The following is a 23396-nucleotide window of genomic DNA, read 5'->3' on the forward strand; positions in this document are numbered from 1 at the left end:
AAATAAGTGTTACAAGTTCTTCCAAAAAAAAATATTTTCACCAGGTTTCCCCAAGATTCTTTTTGTTTTACTGGGCAAACAAGGGGAAATTGTTTTTGTTTTACCCTATCTTAAGCTCCTAGCACCGTCTACCTTCTTCCAAAGCCTCAGATGCCCTCCTTTTTATACAGTACATGAGAGTGATCCATAATGCCCCTGAGCAAACAAGGCTTTCTACACCAAAGGCCTTTCCACAGTATGTTGTGTTAAACCATACTCTCTGTACATATTATTATTAACTTGTGTGACTCTACTGCATCAGCTGCAGCTTATGCTACTTTTTCCAACATTCCTTGGGTTAGAGGGTCAGGAGCTGGAGAGCAGTCACAGAAGTGACATGTCAGTATTTTTTAATTGGAGGATCTTCCTGTGGCCAACTCACTTCTTGTTCTATGAGTCACTACTTGGGCTATTTCTTCTTGCTCTATCACCAAACAGCACTGATTCTGCACTTCTGATACTTTATTATAGTGAAATATCACATTAATCTAAATATTTAACTGATAACCCCAATCAGAAGTGCTTAGTGTACGTCCAGTCAGCTGCGGCACCTACTGTTAGTAAATAAAACGGTTGAGATGTGTGACATATGCCTGGTAGAAACCATTTGCATCTATAATTAAGTTTGAAAGTTTACTGTGTTATTTCTACTTTCTTTTAATATTTATTTTTATTTGCGCTGCTGGGTCTGGTCAGGGACACCTGCTGGGAGAAGAAGGCATGTGCACATGCCCAGATCCAGTGGCATCATGAGGTAGAGAGCTTGGGGGTCATTTATCAACACTGGCAAAATTGCCCATGGGCTGTATCCCATGGCAACCAATCAAATTGCTGCATTGTTCTACTTGCAGCTGGCTTTAGAAAGCTAATCACTGAATGGTTGCTATAGATAACTGCCCATGGGCAAATTTGCCCAGTGTTGATAAATGAGCCCCCTTGTGTGCACTTGTGCCTAGATCTGAATGCATCCAGACCAAGCAGTACCTTAGAAGGGGGGGTCTATGGATGGAGCCCACATCTCATTAATCCCCCACTGGTAAAGGTGGTTGAAGCAAACGAGAGAACTTTAGGAAAGTTTTATGTCCTATCTGAGTAGCAGGATAAGGAACTCAGAATCTTCATAGGGATAAACTAAAACAATAAAATAATGCTGCTTGCCTATCATTTAGAATAAGATTAAAATACTTCTGCTTTTAGTGCTTCTTTAAAATATATGCTGCTGTACAGCTATATAAAACACTGCCTTAATTCATGCTGAAACTTTTTATGTTTTTTTGTGACTTGAGTGTTTTGAGAAGCCACTGCAAATTAGAAATCTGCCTAGAGCTCCATCCATAAAATCCTATAATAAAGCAGTAACTCCCCCACCACTCGGCTTGGTTGCCTTCCAGCAGTATAAGTAGGTTCTGGAAATCAGAGAGAGAGTTTCAAAAGCTGATCTAGCAGCCTGACAAGCACAGCTAAGGAGGAACCAGTGTTTTCCAATGAAAGGTGCCTATTATACGTTCCCCAGTAACAATAGTGATGGATCACTGAAAGTGCGGGAATTGACTATAGCCTGCCAAAACTGCGCTTAATGTCAGCAGCGAGTCACTGACAAAACATGCTTGGTGGGTGTCTGAGTGATCAAAATCTATTTCACAAACAACACCGTGATTTTATCCTCTGAGAAGCTACTTCAAGTTTGTCACATTCTTCAAAAGATATCTCTGATGGGCGATGAAAAATAGTGCTGCAGGTGTTGTTTTTATATGTGAGCGTCTATAATTTGTAAAGTTTCGCCAGTCTACACAAGATTACAATAAAAAGCTAATTCTAATAGCTGAACATAAGAAATTAAATAAGAGCCTGTGTTAAAGGGAAACAAAGTGCCAATAGTAGTTCACAGTGGGTTGTGGTGCTGTTATACTGTTAATGAGTCTGTTATGTCATGTTACCATCATGCCAAAGCACTCAGGTTATCAGACTGAATTTTATTTTCAGACATTGGTTTGGCATGAAATGATGCGTGGGAAATAAACAGGGTATTTTTTTTTCTTCCTTGGTTTGCATGTCTCCTGTTTAAGAGAGTTTAGCTAAGCCCAGTAGGTCACTGAGAAAAGGAACCTAAATGAGTTGAAAAAGTTAGATTTTATATTTGATTTATTATTCCAAAGTCTGGCAAAGCCGTGTCGATGAATAGCTTATTCATTCAGCCACTCATTTACTAACAATGTAACCCACAGCAACCAATCAGGGATTAGCTTTTATGAAGCCAGCTGCATGTGGCATAATGAAAGCAGAAATATTATTGGTTGCCATAGGTTACTGCCCCACTGTCCTCAAATGTCCCTCCCTCCATTGCTGGAGAGTTGTGATAGTTGTATCTTCCTCTAAGGACAATAGAATGTTCAGTTCCATTTGCACAGATGAGTTTAGAAAGTTTGTAACCACAGTACTGATTTAACCAGTACCCAGGCATAATGTTTCTTTGTGCTTCAAAATGCAATGGCTACTGTTTTCCAACATGCTGCTCTCTATCTACATACAACAGATGAACAGTATAAAAACCATTTCAGTGCACTTTGTCATGGATATGACTATGAAACACAGACAGACATCCCAGTCCCACTTGAGTGGGATGATGCATTGCATGGTGGGCTCAGTGTGATAAGAAAAAACATAATCCTGCATGGGTGCCTTTGTAATTTATTTAATATACCATTGTTTCCTTGATAAAGCATTCCAGGGGTGTACTTATTTTGAAGTTCCATTAACTACTAATAAAGCACATGCTTAGTTAATGAGATTCTTTCATATAAAGGGAAAGTAATTGCTTTGTTATTGCTTTGGAGGTGCATTTGTTGGGACTTTTACAATTTTAGTAAGGATTTCTGGGGACAGCTAGCTATTTTGCCATGATGCTATTATAGACTTATGTTGAAATGTTTGACTAGGAAATGGCTGAAGTCAGTCGGGGGTACCAGTTTTGTGTGATTTTATTCAAAGGGGCACTAAATCCTGCATTAAAGCTGCTCAACCACAATTGTTGCTGAACTACAGATCCCAGCATACAAAAATTGTGTACCAAGGTCAAGGCATGCCAGGCAGTGTAGTCCAGCAACATCATTGCTCAATAAAACTTTTCTCCAGGACCCACAACTACATTAAAATGAAAAATAATAATCCAATGAAAATCCCACCATGCTCTTTGTTCCTGCAACAGAATTTCGAAAATGTATCCCCGTGTCTCATTATAAAATAATTGTGTCAAAATTAAATAATAATCATTGTATGTAAGATAACAGCAAGGTTGGCATAGTGCAACTAACGAGCATTCCCATTGGTGAATTCTCTTTCATCTATAATTGAGTTTTTGGTCCGTAGAATTCTCATTGCTGAATTCAGGGTTGGACTGGGCCGACGAGACACCAGGAAAAAACATGGTGGGCCCCAGCACCAGATCCGCACCCTGGTTTTCTTCACGCCAAAAAAAGCCGTGCGAGTGCTAACACGCATGCGCAAGTGCTCGTTGACGTGCATGTGCGAGTGTGCGGTTGGGCGCATGCGCACACGCGTGGCATAGGGTTTGCTGGAAGGGAGGCCCTGAGGCAGTAGCCCCCCAGGGTCCAGAGGGGGGCCCTGAGGCAGAAGCCCCGGTTTTGGTCCGACCTTGCATTGTATGTTAATTAAATTATTTGTCAATTTCTGTAGAGAACAGTATGTGCAGTTTTACAGTAGGGTTTAGTGTAGCGTTAAGCCTTAATTGGTTGTTGTACAGAACCTGATGAATGGTCATTAGTGATGGGCGAAATTATTCGGCAGGCAAGGATTCCCGGCAAATTTTAAGATTTCACAGAAGGCGAATATTTTCACAAAACTGCCGCAAAAATTTGCATGGCAAAATTCACTGCAACAAAAAAATTGTCGCTTATCAAAATTGTCGCATGTCAAAATTATTTGACTTTAATACATTTGAACAAAAGAGTTGCATGTGTAAAAATTGTCACACGCATAAAAATGCGTTAAAATTATTCGGTCGCCCATTGACTTAATGCATTTGGACAAAAGAGTCATTTGTATAAAAATTGTTGCTTGTGTCAAAATTGTTTGCGCGTCAAAATCTTTTCGACACCCATTGACTTCAATGCGTTTAGCAAATTTTTCACCATTTCGCAATTTTTTTCAGAGTTTCGTGAATTTCTCTGCGATGCGAAATGGGACAGATTTGCCCTTCACTAATGGTCATGCGTGTGTAAAACACGGAGGTTGAAACCCAGTTTATTAAAATATTATTAGCTTTATTGATAACAATCAATTCCTTGTTTGAGGTTAACCCAGAAGATGCCGATACCTATGAAAATTTTACATAAGCATATTTTGTTTTACTACTTATTGCTGAAACAAAGGTAGTGGAAGAGAAAATAACATAATAGTTCTAAGTGAAGAAAGCTTTATGGAATGAGGTCAAGGTTATTAGACAAGAAGAGAGACAGAGGAGAAAAATGCTTACTGGTAAAATTACATGAAAAAGCAAGATAAAATGAGAATTAGAGAGGTTCTTTGTTTTGTATACCAATTCACATTCAAGAAGCTATCTTCACTTCAATTACACTAAATACTGTATTATTCTTTCATTTACCTAATGACCTCAGAATTTAAAAAAAAATCTGTTGATGATTTGATGGAATATTTGAACAAAAAAAAACAACAATAGCATTATTCCTCTGGTTATTCAATTTTACAAGTGGGAATTCATTTACAGTAGAAGCTTGCATTAGAGCTTTTTATTGTGAACTTATACCACATTTTGTATTGGGGGAATGCCTTAGCTATTCTAGATGATAAAGTATGGGATTCAAGCTTCTTATACAAAAGGCACAGAAAACAATACAGAACTGGCTGCATCCCAAACAAGATATTTCTTTATCTCCACAATTTGGAATTTCAAGGAGACAGGACCTGCGTTGAATTGTTTTATATAAATTCTTATAGTGTATTTAATATATTTTTTGCTTCCGACCTTGGAAAACAAGATGTAGCTGTTTGTTAACAAGTTAACATCAATAACATATTTTTTGTGGAAAAAAAGGCATGACATCATATGCAATAAAATATAATGCATAATGAATTTCACAATTTTTTCGTGAATTTTCCCCGAAAACTGAGAATTTTTCGGAGTTTTCCTCTGAAAGCTCCGAAAACATTGTGAAATTGCCCGAAACCCCCCGACACAACCAAAATTAATGGGACTGTTCCCATTGATTTTTATGCAACCTCGACAGGTTTGAGATGCTGTGTTTTTATATTCGGGCTTTTTAGCCCTCTGGGTTTAATAAATTTTGATTTTGGGGAATTTCGGGTATTCGGAGCTTCGGGTATTCGGAGCTTAGTAAATAACCCCCTTAGGGGGTGATTTATCAATGTTCAAATTAGAATTTTTGCCACAATTAGAATTTGTTTGCACAAAAACTCACAAATTCAAATTATATTTTAAAAAAATGTCTGGTATTTATTAAGTAAAAAAAAAAAACCTCAAAAACTCGAATGTAAAAAATCAGCATCTCAAAGCTGGCAAGTTCATGTAGAAGTTTATGGGAGCTGTCCCAGGCAAAATTCAAGCCTATAAACTCAAAAAAAAAAAGTTTTTGTCACGATTGTAGTCCATCAAGGTTTTTAAAATTGTGAGCTTATTCAAAGTAGAGAAAAACTTGCGAATTCCACAAATGTGATTTTTGATAAACAAGCCCATTAGTCAATGGCTAAGGGTGTTTGGAGATTCTGGATACTTGGAGTGTCTACAAATGTATGTTGCTGTTATTTATGGATGTCTGCTCCGGGTCCCTACGGTAAAGGTCTGGGGCTGCAGCACTTGGACTTCCCTTTCATCTAGAAGAGTGCTTATAAAATTGGTTTATGATTTTTTGCTGTGAAGCAAAGTTCCAACCAGACCTAGAAGTGAGAAATATTGTGCTCACCATTTCTCATTAGGGGGATAGGTATGGGTGGAAGGGAGAGTACCTACATGTCACCTGCAGCCTGTCCTTTCTAGAAACTGTGCTGACAAATGTAGGCAGTGTTAGATTAATGAGGAAAGCACAGATTCTTTTGCTCTGGAACTGGGCCCACAGACACTGACCACAGGGCTGGGTGTATCTTGTTTTGCCCTTTGTATCCTGCCACAAAAATCATAAATCCCTTCTTGTAAATGTTGACAGATTGGAAGATGCACCTGCTATTCAGACCTGAACAGAGATCATAGCCATTCATTAAAGAATGGCTCATGCCACGACATACTGCAGAGAGAGAGCACAGTCTGTATGGAGAACTGGCAGATCTGTGTTGGGCTTAATAAATTGTTTTCCTAAAAAGGAACTAACTGCACAACCTTGGGCTATTTTTATGACATGAATCAAATACGACCATTAGTTAGGTATTCTGGTGAAAAATATTCCTTTTATTAAATACAAAATGTTTTAATATCAATTTACAAAGGCAAAAAAGTATCCACTCTTAAGAAAAATAAAATAAAATAAAGTCTGTGTTACTGGTTGCACTAAATGTAATCAATGTCTTAAAATTGATAAGAATGGGCTACAATCTATTCACACAATTCTTGCTATCAACCTCTTAAAGGGATACTGTCATGGGAAAACATGTTTTTTTCAAAACGCATCAGTTAATAGTGTGCTCCAGCGGAATTCTGCACTGAAATTCATTTTTCAAAGAGCAAACAGATTTTTTTATAGTCAGATATATATGTCAGATTTCAAAATTGAGTATAAAAAATCTGTTTGCTCTTTTGAGAGTTGGATTTCAGTGCAGAAGTCTGCTGGAGTAGCACTATTAACTGATGCATTTTGAAAAAAACATGTTTTCCCATGACAGTATCCCATAGGTGGCCATACACTGTAAGGTTTGCTCGATGGGTTGGGTTTCCAAGATTATGGGACTGGCATCCCTAGGGGAGGCATTAGGTGAGGGCAATGAGAAGACCAGTTGGAGATTGAGATAGACTTTTGGCAATTCTAGAGACTCTTGGAATCCTAGCTTTAAAGTTAAAATAGTGACATTTGGGATGAATACTTATTTACTATCCTATATACTCTTAACATTTTAATGGAACAGACTGAGAGAGCAGCAGGGTCTGACTGGGCTTGCTGGACACCAGTTATAAAACTTTTGGGCCCCAAAGACCCAGGCCTGCTTCCAGCTCCCCACCAGGAATGTCAGGCACTTCACAATCATCCTCGATCTTAGCCACAAGGAGGATAATGCAGGTACGAAGCACTTGCAGGGGGCAAGAGTGGCAGGGTGCACTTGGTGGAGGCTGCCGACAACAAGAAAAGATTGTGGGCTTGGGTGGGGGGCTCTTAAGTGGCAGCCCTTGTGGGACCAGAACACCCAAGTCTGAAACTGGACCGCAGAGATTTGATATATGTTTTTAGACTTTTGTATAAAGTATTTAAATGTGAACACTGAAGGAGACTTGAAAGGCAAAATTGGGCAAAACGTGTTTTGTGTGTGACACGTGTGACTTTCCCTGCAGACCCATTGTATAGAAGTAGGCCCTATATAAGACTGTGTAGTTACACCACTGGTATGTGTTACTGTTTTTTATTTAAATATCTAATAAAATATATTCCTTTCTTAAAACTGCAGTCACCTTAGTAGAAACGCACAATCTAACTGTAAAAAAGTAATAATTAAGGTTATTTTCTGATGTATTTCTTCACAAAACCCCCAAAAGTGTTTCCTACAAAGCATTAAACAGTCATATTTCTGTTTACAATTGGTCCTAAGCTCTGCTCTTTGGTAGACAGCAAAAGGCACTGTTTATGCTGACGGGGCCAGACAGTGATCTCAGCTTGAGTCTGTACTGCCTTATCCATGAATCTTCTTCTGCACATTATTAAATTCAGGGATGATAAGGCTTAACAAAATGATGTGCTCCAGTAATTGACTGGCTGGTTTTTGTAATGTCACAACATGACTAATGGACGCTTCTCCTTCACTGGTTAGAGCTTGGGAAATCTGCTGTCAGCAGAACCTCTAATTGGAGATCACCTTTACCAACTTCACCAATTTCATAAATATTCAGTGGAACAGTCTGCACATGCTGCCTAATTTGCTCTGTGTTTGACATTCATTGTCAAGGACACGGGAATGGCATTTGTCTACTCATCGGCTCTTGTAATATATTGCTGGAGAATGATAAATTCCACTGTGAAGAAAAAAACGTATGTGTTGATCAGATATTGCCAGCAGTTTGTCGTCCATCGTTGGTGGAACTAGGGCTGAATTGTTTCATTTATTCTATTTTGATGTAGGGAATGTGTAGGGGATGTGGGTGTGGTTTTAATTGTTATTCTCCTTCAATATATAGTTACTGACCAGAACCACTATTTAATAAGCTGCCAGTGCATAGCAGTGGCACATCATTTGGAGCATATTTTATGCCCAAAAAAATTTAAATGTATATCACAAAAAAGTCCAGTCTTTTTTGCAGGTCTTGTTGCATAATACTATACTTTTATGTGTCAATGTGTCAGGGAAAAAGTACAAAAGCAGAGTTCTACTTATAGGCATTTAATTATGCTTGGAAGTGAGCTTCATGTGTTTTGTGTAAGGTGCTTTTCTATTTCCATCTACAGCCAGAGCCTTTCAAAGTTGTTTCAGCCTGAGTGAAGGGGGAGTGTTCTCCTGCTGACAGATACATTCTAAATATGTCATGTATATGCCCTTTCTGGGCATGCTGTTCTTACTGAACAGGCCAACTGCTTGCTTTTGATATCCGGGGCAATGGTGTAGAAAATCAATATCAGAGAGACAGCTCTGTGGAGGTACAGAGCAGGTAGGCATGTATGTAATGTGAATAAGGTCTGTAGATACTTTTAACATTATTGGTTTTTTTTTTATCAAAAGCCAATGTGTCCAAGGTTGATCTGATCAATCTCATCACAGTTTCTCCTGACTTGGAATGTTCACATAATTATAGTGTTAACCAGTTGTCGACACATATTATTTTCTTTAATTTCTATATATTGTAGTGGCTCTTTCGGTCATTGATGGCCTGTGCTGTCTATTGCTGGAAGACTGGTATCTTCTCAAAATGCTAATAGTATTTATCCTATTACTTTTAAAATGACATTCTAAAGCATGTTTTATACACAAGGTATTTTAAATGTTATTTAATCTTTTAGAAATCCGGTGCATGTTGAATTGCACCACCCATTAATGTTTGTAATTGTCTACTTGCCTTTTAATGAAATCTAAAAGTCAAGTCAGGTTTATTGTCATCTCAGCTGTATATAAGTGCACATTGAAATGAAATTATACAATTTGCAATTTGCATCTACTAAACATACTCATACATAAACATACATCATCCAGTATACTGACATAAATGTTTCTATTCAATATACTGTACATATTAGGGCAGAGACACACGCTCAGGTTTGGGGAGATTTAGTAGCCCGGCAATCAATCGCCTCTTCTTCAGGGTGACTAATCACCCCAAACTGCCTCCTGCCGGCTAGAATGTAAGTCGCCGGTGGGATGGCACTTTTCGTGGATTTCGTTTTCTGAAGTCGTCCGAAGTTTCCTCGTGAGGCAACTTCAGGCGACTTCAGAAAATGATGCGCACCGATTGCCATCTCGTCTGTGAATTACATTTTAGCTGGCAGGAGGCAGTTCAGGGAGATTAGTCACCCCGAAGAAGAGGAGATTTGTCACTGGGAAACTAATCTCCCTGAATCTGAGCGTGTGTCTCTGCCCTAACAGCAGACTCAACTACATATAAATCCTAGGGTTTGATGTCAAAATAAAGTTTTTTGAAGCTTTTGCATTTTGTCTCTTGGCCGTGGGATATATGAATATTAGTACTAGAAGCCACAGCTTGTAAGTAAACATCAGCTGAAGAGTCAAAGGTTTATGGTCTCCGTAGCAGTCTAAGATATGTGTCATTAGTCTTTTTTTTTTAATATGTTTACAGTTTGTTCTGCAGCTCTCTATAATTGTATCTGGTTTCTAGGATAGTACTTACCCAAGCAACCTAACATGAACTAGGAGATAAATCGAATTATATTCAATATAATACATAGGTAGTATCAGATTTTATCTGTCTGAACCATCAGATAACATATACTGAATGCCATCCTGTACCATGTCATGCTATATCTATAATACTCGACTTTAATATGTAAGGGAGGATAGATGTTTTATTGAACAATTATCTGGTGTTCAACTTCAATATCTGGATGCATGTAAGCAACCACTGAAAGGGTTACATAAAATAAATAGTTAGGCAAGTGTTAACTGACCCTTTTTCAACAGTATCCCTTTGTCTCGCCTAACGCATTTCCACTTCCCTTGAAACAATAGCATTAAACCAAAGTCTAACTCATCGACAACACCTCTGATGCCAAGCAAAGATGTAGCAAAAAAAATGTTACAAAAAAGCCTTTCAACTGAAGAACCATAAAAACTTAAAACAAGCAGTAAAACAAATGTTCCCGTTAAGGATTTTAAATTTAATGAAAGCATCCCTTTCCAGATTTAGGTCACAAAACAATTAATGTGTTTGCATGCGTCTCATTGTAATGGCATGCTATATTTCATTGCTATGTTGCATCCAGGGTAATATAACAGTTGCCAGAGTAATTACTTATTTTGTTTGGCGAATGCAGCAAACTCACAATGCCAAATAAACATCACGTCGTTCTAATTTAAAACCCATCAGTACATTTAATTAATAGCTGAACTTCCTCCATTTTCAGTTCTAAACTGCTTTTATGTCTCTGTCCTTCCTCCCACATCTGTGCTCTCAGTATAATAATGTGCCCTTATATATAGCTGTACTGCTCAGAGTTATGAAGCATTGCTGTGTTCCTGTACTTAAGGGATTTCTAATTCAGCAACACATCATTTTTGGGCTGGGATCCAGTTATCTTTAACCAATACTTTACACAAGGGAGCAAAGAGAGAATGATCCTAAAGTCCATTCATTTTTACTTATGACTAAGATTGTCAGACTATACTGTAGTCTATATATATAAATGCATTGCCTTTGGCCAGATTGTGTCATCCCTGTCAGTGATACCACCTTCTAAAAATAAGTATGCTCAAATGTTTAAAATAATACTGTCAAAATGACTCTTCTGTCTGTTAAGAGTGTTTTTCAAAAGTGATATACCGTTGTCACATAATTTAATGTACCATATAAATAAAGTTGAGCATAAATAAAGTAGATGTATCTGTCCATAATTTTTGCCATTCTAAAATTATGGTTGTGTACTTCAGACCTACAGGTTATCCAAGTGCCCAAAACTAATTCATGTGATTTGTTATCTTTGTTCTTAAAGGACCCCAAGCCTTGTTTACTTCCCTTGTATTTAACAGAAAAACTGTTTTCCTCATCCACTTTTACCTAAAATACTGTATGTAAAACCACATGTTGTGTTTTATTGTTCTTGAACCCTCCTTTATATAGGTTGACTGGCCACAGCTTCCCTCACCGCTTCCCATAGCTCTTCTGGAATATGATACCTCAACATCAAGAGAGTTTTAAATAATATAGGTTGCAAGCAGGTTTGGACTAAGAATTAAAATAGGCCCTGCCATTTCAGATACACAGAGGCCCAAACAGCCGTCCATCAGCCCACTAAATACTGACTTTCTATGGGACCTTATAGCAGCCCCTCTGGCATTTGCCAGAACCCACAGATTGCCAGTCCGGGCCTGGTTGCAAGAGCCAGAATAAGGGTAGGGTTGCCACCCAGCTCGTTACCAACAATGCAGAGGCCGATTTTTGAGCCCCTAACCTGCCCTGATCTGTCCCAATCTCATCTTACAGTATTTCTTTCCTGCCATAACCTGCCCTCCGTCCACTCAACTTCATTCAACCCCTTTTACATCACTACCTAGTCCACTTTACATTATGACCCACCTCTTTTGTACCCTCTCCCCACTGAAGAATTTAGAAAGGTGGCAACCATAGAAAAGGGTGATGGCGGACAGGCAATGGCAATACATACAGAGGCATAGGTATTTTCAGATGCTTCATTAACACACAGCAGAGGCACTGTCACCTCTCTCTCAGAGATGATAAATCTCCCCATCTGCCATCATCCTAAAGAGTGTGGTTTTTCCAACTTGTGGAAATTGCTAAGTCAGTGACCGCAAAGATTTCTCAAAAGTGTACAGGGTTTTAAAAACTGTAGCATGGGCAAATATGGCATGGCCTAAAATTCATCCCATTTGGGGGGGGGGGTGCAAATATGACATAGAATACCTACAGTTTATATAAAAACACACAGTAAAACATTCAAGAAAGCAATTGCCTCACAAATGACCCTTACTACTCAAATGGCCCACATTTTATTTAAATTCTGTTGAAATGCAACACCATGCATTTAACTAAATGAACGCCCTTCCTATTTCAGTTTTGTTTTTAAAAGGATACTGCCATGATTTTTATGGCGTCATTTAATTTTTAATTTACATTGTTTACATTGCAAACAATTCACTCTACCATATAAAATTTATTTCTGAACCAACATGTATTGTATATATTTCTTTTACTTGTAATATTGGTGTGTAGGCAGTTGTTTCGGGTAGTGATGGGCGAATTTTTTCGCCAGGCGTGAATTTGCCGGTGTAAAAAAACAGGCGCCGCCATCAAAAACGGACGCTTGCGTCAAAAACGTGACGCCGGCACAGTTTGGCAAATTATGTGCCATTTGGCAAAATGAAACGGCGCAAATTCGCCCATCACTAATTTTGGGTAATTTTGCCTGATACTCTGATTTTAGAAAGAGCCAGCACTTCATGATTGAACAGCTTTCAGTCAGTCTATTGTTTCTGCTACTCAATGTAACTGGAGGAGACACAGTGTGACTTTGATTTTACTATTAAGTGCTATTCTCATATCTACCAAGGAGCGGTAATCTTGTGCCAGGGAGCTGTTATCTGGTTATTTCCCATTTTTGCATTGTTAGGCTGCTGGGGGGTGGAAAGTGATTGGGTTGATATCACTCCAACTTGCAGTACAGCAGTAAAGAGTGGCTGAAGTTTATCAGAGCACAAGTCACAGGACTAGGGACACCTGGGAAACTGACAACATGTCTAGCCCCGTGCCAAATTTCAAAATACAATATAAAAAAATCTGTTTACTCTTTGGAAAAATGGATTGCAGTACAGAATTTTGCTGGATCAGCACTATTACCTGATGGGTTTTTGAAAAAAATCTGTTACCCCATTAATTTTAATTCTTGTCCATTCATTACTCTCTAATCCTGGGTACCACCAAGCTTTCACAGCCCTAGACATCACTAGTCTGTTATGTTCCATACCAATATATTGTGCGCTGTGTGTGCAAGGTGTTCCTTGCTGGTGGTTCCCCTTCCAAGGGCAAAGCAGCTAAGCACAGAGGGAAGCCTCTTGGGCATCACATTTATTACATCTGAAACATTAGGTTTAAATGTAAACTTCTCCATTAAGAGTAAAAATAAAAATAGCTTCTTTAGTTCTGCACAATATTGCCTCCTCTGCCTTGTCACAGTCCCTGAAGTCAAACACATATCAAAATTCACATGTGACAGTCATTGGGCATGACATGCATACATCTTCTGTAATTCTTGACAGATAAAGAGCCATCCAGGCCTCATAAAAATAGCTAACTGCACTTCCATTGCTGAGGAAAATGATGGTGCAGTGTAACTTCTGTAGAACCTCTTGAAAAGAAACGTCATAATTGTGCTGTATGTATCCATTTAACTGTATAGTAGATTCACGTTTTACATTAACAGTTATTGTAATGCTTGTAATCGCTGCAAATACATTTGGTAGATGACACATTTACACATATTTGCATATTGTGAATTTCCCTGAAGTATGCTCCATTACATGAAGCTTTGATTTATAGGGAAAGCTTGTAGCATAGGAGGTCACTGCAAAAATTATTATAATTTTTAGATTCAATAAACGTGTTAAAAAGCACAAGGTAAGGCGTTTGAAAGATTATGTGCAATTATTATTCAATTTCAGTTCACTTTTGGAATACATATTTCTGTTGGGCTGGCTGGCGAGTAAATATAGAAATGTGTAGTTACTGCATAATTAAGAGGATTGCATCTGCATAAACCAAAAATAACCTCTTAGTTGCATGCTTAACTAAGTAAGGGGTATCAAGCAACCTAGGAAAATTGCTTTAGATTAAATGGGTTTCACATTTTAAGGCATGAGTAATTGTTTTTCTTGGTAGATTTTCTTTGGTGACAAAATTATTTGCACAGTCCAAACATTATGCAGTAAAAGTTATCTACATTAAATATTATGCTTATTTATTCAAGTTCTTCGCAATATGCCAGAGAGACGGAAAAAGCTGTCTAGCAAATCCTGCAATCTACTCTATAGGATTTTTGGAAGTGATCTCAATTTTGTTTAGGGGGCTTGGTAATATTAGGCAGCTATCCATCAAATCACATGTTTAAAAAAAAATTCTATAATGTTTTTTCTTCCTTAACACTGGACACTGTAGCAGTTCCTAAGTAGTAGAGTGTCCTTGAAGTCCAGGGTTTTTGTCTATGAAAAATGCTTTTTCAATTAAAGGCCCAGCATACCTGTTAGCATTTCAGAATTATTATTTCTTATTCTATTGGGCAATACAATGCTAACCCGAAGTACTAACTAACCCATATAAAAAAATAATTGCTAATGAATTAATATTGTGTATTAATTACAGTAATATGCACTGTTGCTTATGCTCTACTTTAATTGCAAAGTGATGATACCTATTTTGACCTTTATAGTAATTATTAACAACCTAAACCTTATGAAATGAGAAGTGCATATTTTATGTCTCAATTATAAAATAGGGGAATACTGTACCTCCGCTGCATATTTCTCTGATATCTTTTTGTTTACGATATAAGAAAACCTCAATGATGTCAGAACATGCTATCTACACTGTTAGGCCACATTCATACTGGTTAATGTGGAATTCCTATACAAGAAGCAGGGCAGTGATAATGGAAGGATTTGACCAACCAGTCAGTTTTAAGATTAAAACTTCTAACAATAAACAAACAAACAAAAATTATATGTATATATATATATATATATATATATATATATATATATATATATATATATATATATATATATATATATATATATATATATATATATATATATATATAGTAAAGAATACATTTCACTTGCTATCTCCTTTAGTTTTATACAAAATGAGGTCATAGCAGCTCTTTAAAAATTAAATGTACTCTCTTTCCTCTTGCAGTATCCAAGGTAAATAATAATCAATTTTTTTCTTTTAATGTATGTTAATTTACAAGTACTCATTTTATGTGCCTCTTAAAATATATCAAAATGATGACTATAGTGTTGGGTTCTTTTTTTGTGAAGCAATTTTATAAAAACCTAAAATATAACATTATATGCATTGGTCATGTATGTACAGCATGGTGGTGACATGATTAGCGGTTGTATGGGGAAGACACTGAATACCCAGGAAGTCTATAATGATAACGCTAGATTCACTAAAAACTGTGCTTAGAAATCCTTAATATGTTATTATGTGACCTCCAATCCCCATGAACCCTGTTTTGAAATACAGAGGTCAGGGGTACTCACAGTGGAAATCATTTTTCTGCAAATATGTGTCTGTAAAATAATAATTTTGCACCGTTTGCTGCAAAACAGAACATACAAGGGGAACTAATATCTAACATAGTAAATTATAAGGTAAAGTTTACTCCCTCCAGCAGTGATAGAGTGTCTGTGTAATATATTTCACACACCCACACCCAGCTCATTCCATATTGGCACTGTCAAGACCTATAGAGTGTCCCCTCTATTTTCTAAAATGCTTATAGTTTGTTTTGCCTCACTGCTAAACTGCAACTCATAAAAAATAAAAATACTAAAACTCTTCTTTACGCACACAATATGCACTAGCTTATGCATGTTTAAAAGCCATAAAAAAAGTGTTCCCTAATTGCAGCATTATGCTCATTGTTTTAATTCACATGCCTAAGAATTATGAAAGCAGAGCTCTGAACTAGTGATGGGCGAATAAATTCGCCTGGCATGAATTTGCTGCAAATTCCCGCGTTTCGCCGCCTGCGAATAAATTTGTGAATCTCCCGCGTCAATTTCCGATTTTCACGATTTTTTCGTGAAAAGGTTCGAATTGCTCGATTTTTTCATGAAAAGGTTCGAATTGCTAGATTTTTTGGTGAAAAGTTTCGAATTTCTAGATTTTTTAGTGAAAACATTTGAATTGCTCTATTTTTTTATGAAAACGCTAGAATTTCACGATTTTTTTGTGAACTTTCCGATTTCACAGTTTTTCTCGAAATTTTCACCATTTTGCGAATTTTGCGGGAAATTCGCAAATTTTTCGGCAAAGAGAAATGGGAGAGATTTGCCATCACTACTCTGAACTTCAACATACTATTCTATTGGATTTGTTTGACAAATGTCTTCAAAATAGTAATACAGTGTATAACACTGGCAAAAAGCAATTTGACTTCATGTTTGTGTAGGCTTAAAGGAAAAAGGAAATTAGAAAAGGTAGGGAACTGATCCTTAAATTGTGTCAGATTGATCTCATCCTCCTATAATCATGAATAATAAAAACTTTTTTCTGGAGTTAGTTTGAATGTGCTTGTGTGATGGCACAATGATAGTTATTCACTTTCTTTAACTGGTGCAGTAAAATTTCTTTACCTGCGTTGTTAACGTCTGAGCTTTTGAGATCATGTCATTTTATTATCACAAATGAATGATTCGGAAAGCTGCGCTTGCACAAAAAAAAAAACCCTCAACATAATTTCACGTGTTCTAAAATCTCTATATATAAGTTGAATTATCTTAGAATTTTTTTAGAAGGTCATATCAGAATTTGTTTTTATTGACAATCTTAAAACATTAATGTTGATTATGTTCGTAGTCTCCCATTTAACTCCACAGAACATTTCTGGATGAATGAACCCTTATTTATGGTAGCATTTCTTCATTTCCTTCAAATTTGGTACAGTCCAAAATGGTGTCCGAATCCAGAAAATATTCTTTTCCTTTAAAGAATAGAGATCATAGCATAGGCTCACATTGTTTAAATGAACTGAAATATTTGTGATTTATGTTGAATGTATGTTCTTGAATTATTTAATTTAAATACGAAAAAGCTTTGGCTTCTTTATGTTATTCTGCATTTCGATATGCTGGTTTGGGATAAGTGGTCTTTCTCTAATGTGGAGAACACAAGCATTTTAATACAACCCAAAATAACTGGCTTGCAAGCAACAATTAACTATTCTAGTTTAGTTAACATCAAGTACAAATTACAAAGAAAAATTTATATCAGCCAAAATTGGATAACATCTATAGGAAACTCCATTGCTGTATTTTGGAAGTTTTTTTTTAATTTTAGATGTTTGCATACTGTTTGGATATAAGATCCAATACGTACTTATTTTACCACTGGTATGTACCTAGTGCTTGTCCACATTGAATATTCGTTACCTAATGCAAATCTTTAAAGAACCTTAACCTTTAATTTGCCTTTATATCATTTCAGAAAGCTGACCTTGCTGTGGCTCCCCTCACCATAACCCACATCCGAGAGAAAGTAATAGATTTCTCCAAGCCATTCATGACCCTGGGGATAAGTATCCTGTACCGGAAAGCCAATGGAACAGCCCCAAGTGTCTTCTCTTTCCTGAACCCATTGTCACCTGACATTTGGATGTACATCCTCCTTGCCTACCTAGGTGTGAGCTGTGTACTCTTTGTCATTGCCAGGTAATTGTCAATTTAGACATTTTTCTTCATGTAAACCCTAAAATTACTTTCAACCGCAAAAAATTCACTGCCACAAAAAAGTTGCCAAGGCAAAATTGTCTTCATAAGAAAAAATGTCCATTAAATAAATTAAAAAATAAATAAATAAAAATAATAATAAAGTAAAGCAAACCTTAATGCTACATTGTACAATGACATTTCTGTACTTACTACAAGCACCATTTTGAAAAGGTTTTTTCCTGTTTCAGTAGAATTATGCCCCACTAATTAGGCCCATAGATAATAGTTTGCTTTTATGAGGTTGGATGAATTGGCTTGCATAGAGCCCTGTCCTAAACCCAACTGAAAGCCTTTAGGATGAACTAGAATGCTGACTGATCACCTAACATCAGTGCCCAGCTCCACTTATAGTCTTCTTGTTGTCAAATGGAAGCAAATAACCAACAAAGTTCCAAAAGCTAGTATAAAACCTTCTCAAAAGAATAAAAGGCTATTATAGCAGCAACTTCATACCAGCTTCATGTTAATATCTTTGGTATTGCAAATGAGATAGCAATCAATAGTCAACCATCAAGATACTTTTGATAATAATATATATTGAACATAGCCTGCACAGGTTAAGGGCCACTTAATTAAAACACCCACTTCTATATGTTTCTGTACAAGGCCAATATGTTTACCCTCAAGTTTAGCATGTAATTTCAAATATTAACAAAACCATGTTAGACTATTATATACATCTTGAGCACAAGGAATAAATTAGCATGCCAACTGTAGTTTTTTTATCCAGTTAATAATAACAGACTTGGTTTGGAGCATGGCCTTCATTAATTATTTTATTGTTCCTTCTTGTTTGGCATGTTTGTCTTCTTCCTACCCAAACCAAGTCTTTTGAAAGCCTGAATTTGTCTAATCTCTGCCTTACAAGACACCTACACCTTTCAGCTCACACTGATTTTATCTGTAATGGATTTGCAGCTTGTCTGATCTCTAATCCATATTTATGGTATAAGGATAAAACCCTGTATTGCAGCCTTGCCGATGCCGGGCAGAGAAAACCTTACTTAATACTTTAAGGTTTAAGAGGAAAATTGGCTATCTATCATTGTTTTTCCCCACTGTGCACCCTATTTTTTTTTTTATAAAACATAATCCTTTATTTCATTTACTTACAATAGAAAGTAATTTTCAAATCAACACCTGCTGTGAGTAATGCTTCCATGTGACCCTTTTCTGAAAGAGCTGGATATTAGGGGTAAAAAACATGTAAACATCAAGTAATTTAGAAATATGGAATTATATATAACCTTAGCTAAAAGGGCCTCCCAGTTCATATTGCCACAACCATTTTCAGGGGGCACTGGTCACAGTTTTCGGTGTAGGGACCAAGGAGGATGGAAAGCTGAGACTGAGGCATGACTGATGCTTGTAAACTGAATTAAAAATGATTACAATGCAAGCTATAGTATACAATAAAGCAAACAAGAGGTTATTTTTTGGAGCTCAGGTACAGGCAAGGGTAACAGGCAAAACTCAAGGTAAGGTATTGGTGATATTGCTACACTTGAAGGCCTATTTATTGAAGTCTGAATTCTAGTGGTTTAAAAGGTTTTTGTTCTTCTAAAACCATAAGTGCCTTGGTATAATATTAAAAGATCAGAATATTAAGTACAAACAGAAAAAATGCTGAATGAAGCACTAAAAAATGATAATCTTTAAAATACATTTTCAAAAATCTTTTTCTGATAATTACCAGGGAAAAGATTTAAAACTTCTAAAAGTCAGAATTGATTAAAAATGGTCCAAGAAGATAAGCACAGCTCCCATTGACTTCTATGGAACCCTGACAGCTTTTACTTGGTACAGTTTTCTATTAGAGTTATCTTGAACTTTCAGAGTTTTAAAGAAATATAGAAAAAAACAAAAAATTTTAGTGATTTGTGAAAAAAATAGGGCCCCTACTTTTAGATGGGTGACCCACCATAGGCCAGGGGAAGTAGGAGAGTAGACAAACCTCAAGTCTAGGCAAAATTGTCAGGGTAGGACCAGGGCTGGCAGCAAAGTATGTATAAACAGACAACGAAGGTCAAGGGTGAGCGGTTTCAGAAACACAAGGCTTAGACAAGGCAGATTGGCTAATGATCCTGCATAAGACAGGGAAGCAAACTCAAATAGCCCTTTAATGAGCTATTGTCTGGAGCCCAAAAGTGGGCATTGGCCAGGGAATATTGAAAAGGAAGAAGAGCCACAGATGATATTCTGTCTCAGATGATATTCTGTCATTGTCTCCTGTGCCTCAAGCAAAAGGAGCAATGGCCGGTATATAACATGTCCCTGGTTCAAAACTAGGGAGTTCCTGACACTTTTGTCTACTGATGATGTCTCTTGTAGTCATATTTGAATATGCAAATTAGAATTTGGATTTCGTTTTTTTTTTTTAATTCATCCGAATCTCTATGAATAATTCTGCATATGGCCAAATGCAAATTCAATTATATTGTTTAGAGAAACATTATGTTATCACTAAATATAACATAATTAATTAAGTATATGCAGTGACATTTAGATCAAAGCTTTTAACCTACTTCATAGGAATTCTGGACTTTTGGTATGAAAATAACATGTGACACATAGATAAATCTCCACGTAGAGGTCTTCAGTGGAGGATATTTTCTTTAGTAACGAAACTAATGATATACTGTTTATTTAGGGCTTATGCATATTTAAGACAAATATAATATTACCATGCTTAATAGCATTCTGGGGCATGATCTATATTAAACTTTCATATACAGTAGGTAATATTTTTAAGCAAGTGATACATTCATGACATGTTGCCATGCTAAGGCTAGAGCTGGCAAGAATTGACAGATGATTTTTTATTCATACTCTTGCTTTAGGTACTCATTTTGTCATTCATATTTCGACTATTTGCACAAAGTTGAGCTGGCACATACACAACATATCTTTAATGTAAGCATTTGAATGCTTTTATTTGTTAAGAAAAAAGAAAATTTAATAAAGTATAAGTTACAAAAAAGAACTGACAGGTAATTGAGTGGACCTGGTAAAGTGGAGATAGGCCCTTTAAACGATCGATATATATAGATCTCCAGAAAAGACATCTGTGCAACTAGCTTTATAATTGAACTAGCATTCTCTCGGAAAATCTTGGAAGCCCAGCTGATATATTGCCAAAGACAAGAGGGCTTATGTTAGATAAGGACAGTTTTGATTTTGGGGATTGCTAAAATTTGATCATTGAGAGGGGGCTATGGAATGGAAGATGAAGAGTCAACTTGGCAAATAAACTGTACAGCTGTTGCATTAATCACTGTGGAGTTGACTTTTCATTCCCCATTGGCAGGAAGGTCTTGTGTGAGGTTCTTCCATGTTGTGCTGTGTTGTGATGGTCATCAAATTTTGCATCAGTATTTCTAAGCTGTGCAAATACTGAACATAATACATGACACCTAGGGGCAGATTCATTAAGGGTCGAATTTCGAAGTTAAAAATACTTCGAAATTCGACCCTCGAATTGAAATCCTTCGACTTCGAATATCGAAGTCGAAGGATTTAGCGCTAATCCTGCGATCGATCGATCGAAGGATTTTTCGTTCGATCGAACGATTAAATCCTTCGAATCGAACGATTCGAAGGATTTTAATCCAACGATCGAAGGAAAATCCTAACATTGACTTCGGTAGGTTTTACCTGCCGAAGTAGAGGGTCGAAGTTTTTTTTAAAGGGGAAGTACTTCGACTATCGAATGGTCGAATAGTCGAACGATTTTTCGTTCGATTCGTTCGATTTCGTTCGAATTCGAACGAATTTAACCAATTCGATGGTCGAAGTACCAAAAAAATACTTCGAAATTCGAATTTTTTTCATTCGAATCCTTCACTCGAGCTTCATGAATTGGCCCCCTAGAGTCATCAGATCACAAAGATACTTTTTGATAACTCCATAGCTATAATATAACTCTTTATTATATATAATCTTTGATCCTCAAACTATCCATAAATGGATTTTTTATTTCTGAATACAGTTAATGAAAAGTGTGCAATTACCTACTCTATCACTGGATATTCAATTTATCAGTAATATAATACTCAATGAAAAGAAGTGCTGCTTTTTAAGTTGAGGGGCTTCTTACTGTGTATAACCTTCTCCAAGCAGGACATTCTGCAGAGAATGAGCCATGCTCATTGCTGACATTCCAAGAGTAAGTAATAGTAATGCATTTTATTAATCAAGTAAAGAAAACATTTTTTCGCACTAAAGTAGGTAACCCTTTGGCAAACTGAATTCAATGTTCTATGTATATATACATGATACCTATAACTAAAAGGCAATATGTTATTTGGCATTGTTGTGATGGAACAATGGGTTGCTGTTTGTGGTCTTCCTTAATTAAAGGAACAGTAACATCGAAAAATGAAAGTAAGAAAAATATAATGCAGTGTTGCCCTGCACTGGTAAAACAGCAGTGTGTGCTTCAGAAACTCTACTTTTATTTATATAAATAAGCTACTGTGTAGCAATGGGGGCAGCTTGTTTATATGAACTTTAGTCGTGTTTCTGAAGCAAACACACCCATTTTACCAGTGCAGGGCAACCATACATTATATTTTCATCACTTTAAAACGCTTTCATTTTTTGGTGTTACTGTTCCTTTAAGTCTATTAGACATCACATAGTTTAATTTTCCATATCTTTTCTCAGGTATAGCCAGACCATAAAAATGGTTCAATTTGTGGGTTTGGTTTGTAGGTGAGGGAGCAGGACTTGGATGGATCATGTTCAGGGTTTTTATATAAATGTGTATAGCCAGGGTGGAGCAGGTCATTTTCATTTTCATTAGGTCCCATTCTACTTGTTGAGAGCATCCACTGACCTGGTGACTGGTGGATTAATAAATGGGACCCCAGGGAGAGAAATCCCAGCCTGTGCCATGTTTAAGAAGTGTAGTAGATTTAGCCAACCCCATCAGAGAATGCTGAGGGCCTGGGATTTTCCATATAAGGGGATTTTTGCTTAGTTTGCATAGCCATACCTTAGATCTTCTAAGAAATCAACCAAATATTAAATATACCCAATAGGATTGTTTTGCTTCAATTAATGACTAATTATATCTTAGTTAAGATCAAGTAAAAGGTACTGTTTTATTATTACAGATAAAGAGGAAATCATTTTTAAAAGTATGAATTATTTAAAATGACGTCTTACTTCCTGTTATTCAGTTTCTGGACAACGGATGCCATAACTGTACAAAAAAAGTTGAAACAAAATCTGGAATACTTGAATGTTTTCCTTTAAAAGAAGGTTGAACTAAAAAAATCAGATGTACAAATACACAATGAAAAGATAAAAATGTACTTACTTAAAGGTTAATGAAAGTGTTATTATGGGTTCTTTTATCAAATATACCTTTTTATATAACTTTCACACACAATAATTTATTGAGAAAGAATTATCTGAATTCCTTCTTCCAGTGTATGAAATGCTGCTGCACAGTGCTGAGCAGCTTTATAGATCTGAGTGGTGTTTGACTG

The 23396-nt window shown here is 36.6% G+C and overlaps 1 protein-coding gene across 1 annotated transcript in view; it reads left to right on the forward strand.

Annotated features, from left to right (window-relative positions):
- The window catches only part of grik3.S (glutamate receptor, ionotropic, kainate 3 homeolog S), a 228697-nt gene that overhangs the window by 168439 nt on the left and 36862 nt on the right, over positions 1–23396 (forward strand). Inside the window, exon 11 of the mRNA XM_041584018.1 lies at positions 17618–17841. Coding sequence (XP_041439952.1) covers positions 17618–17841 — 224 coding nt within the window. The remainder of the gene's footprint in view (positions 1–17617; positions 17842–23396) is intronic.

This window comes from Xenopus laevis, chromosome 2S (assembly GCF_017654675.1).
Source record: "Xenopus laevis strain J_2021 chromosome 2S, Xenopus_laevis_v10.1, whole genome shotgun sequence".
NCBI lineage: Eukaryota > Metazoa > Chordata > Amphibia > Anura > Pipidae > Xenopus > Xenopus laevis.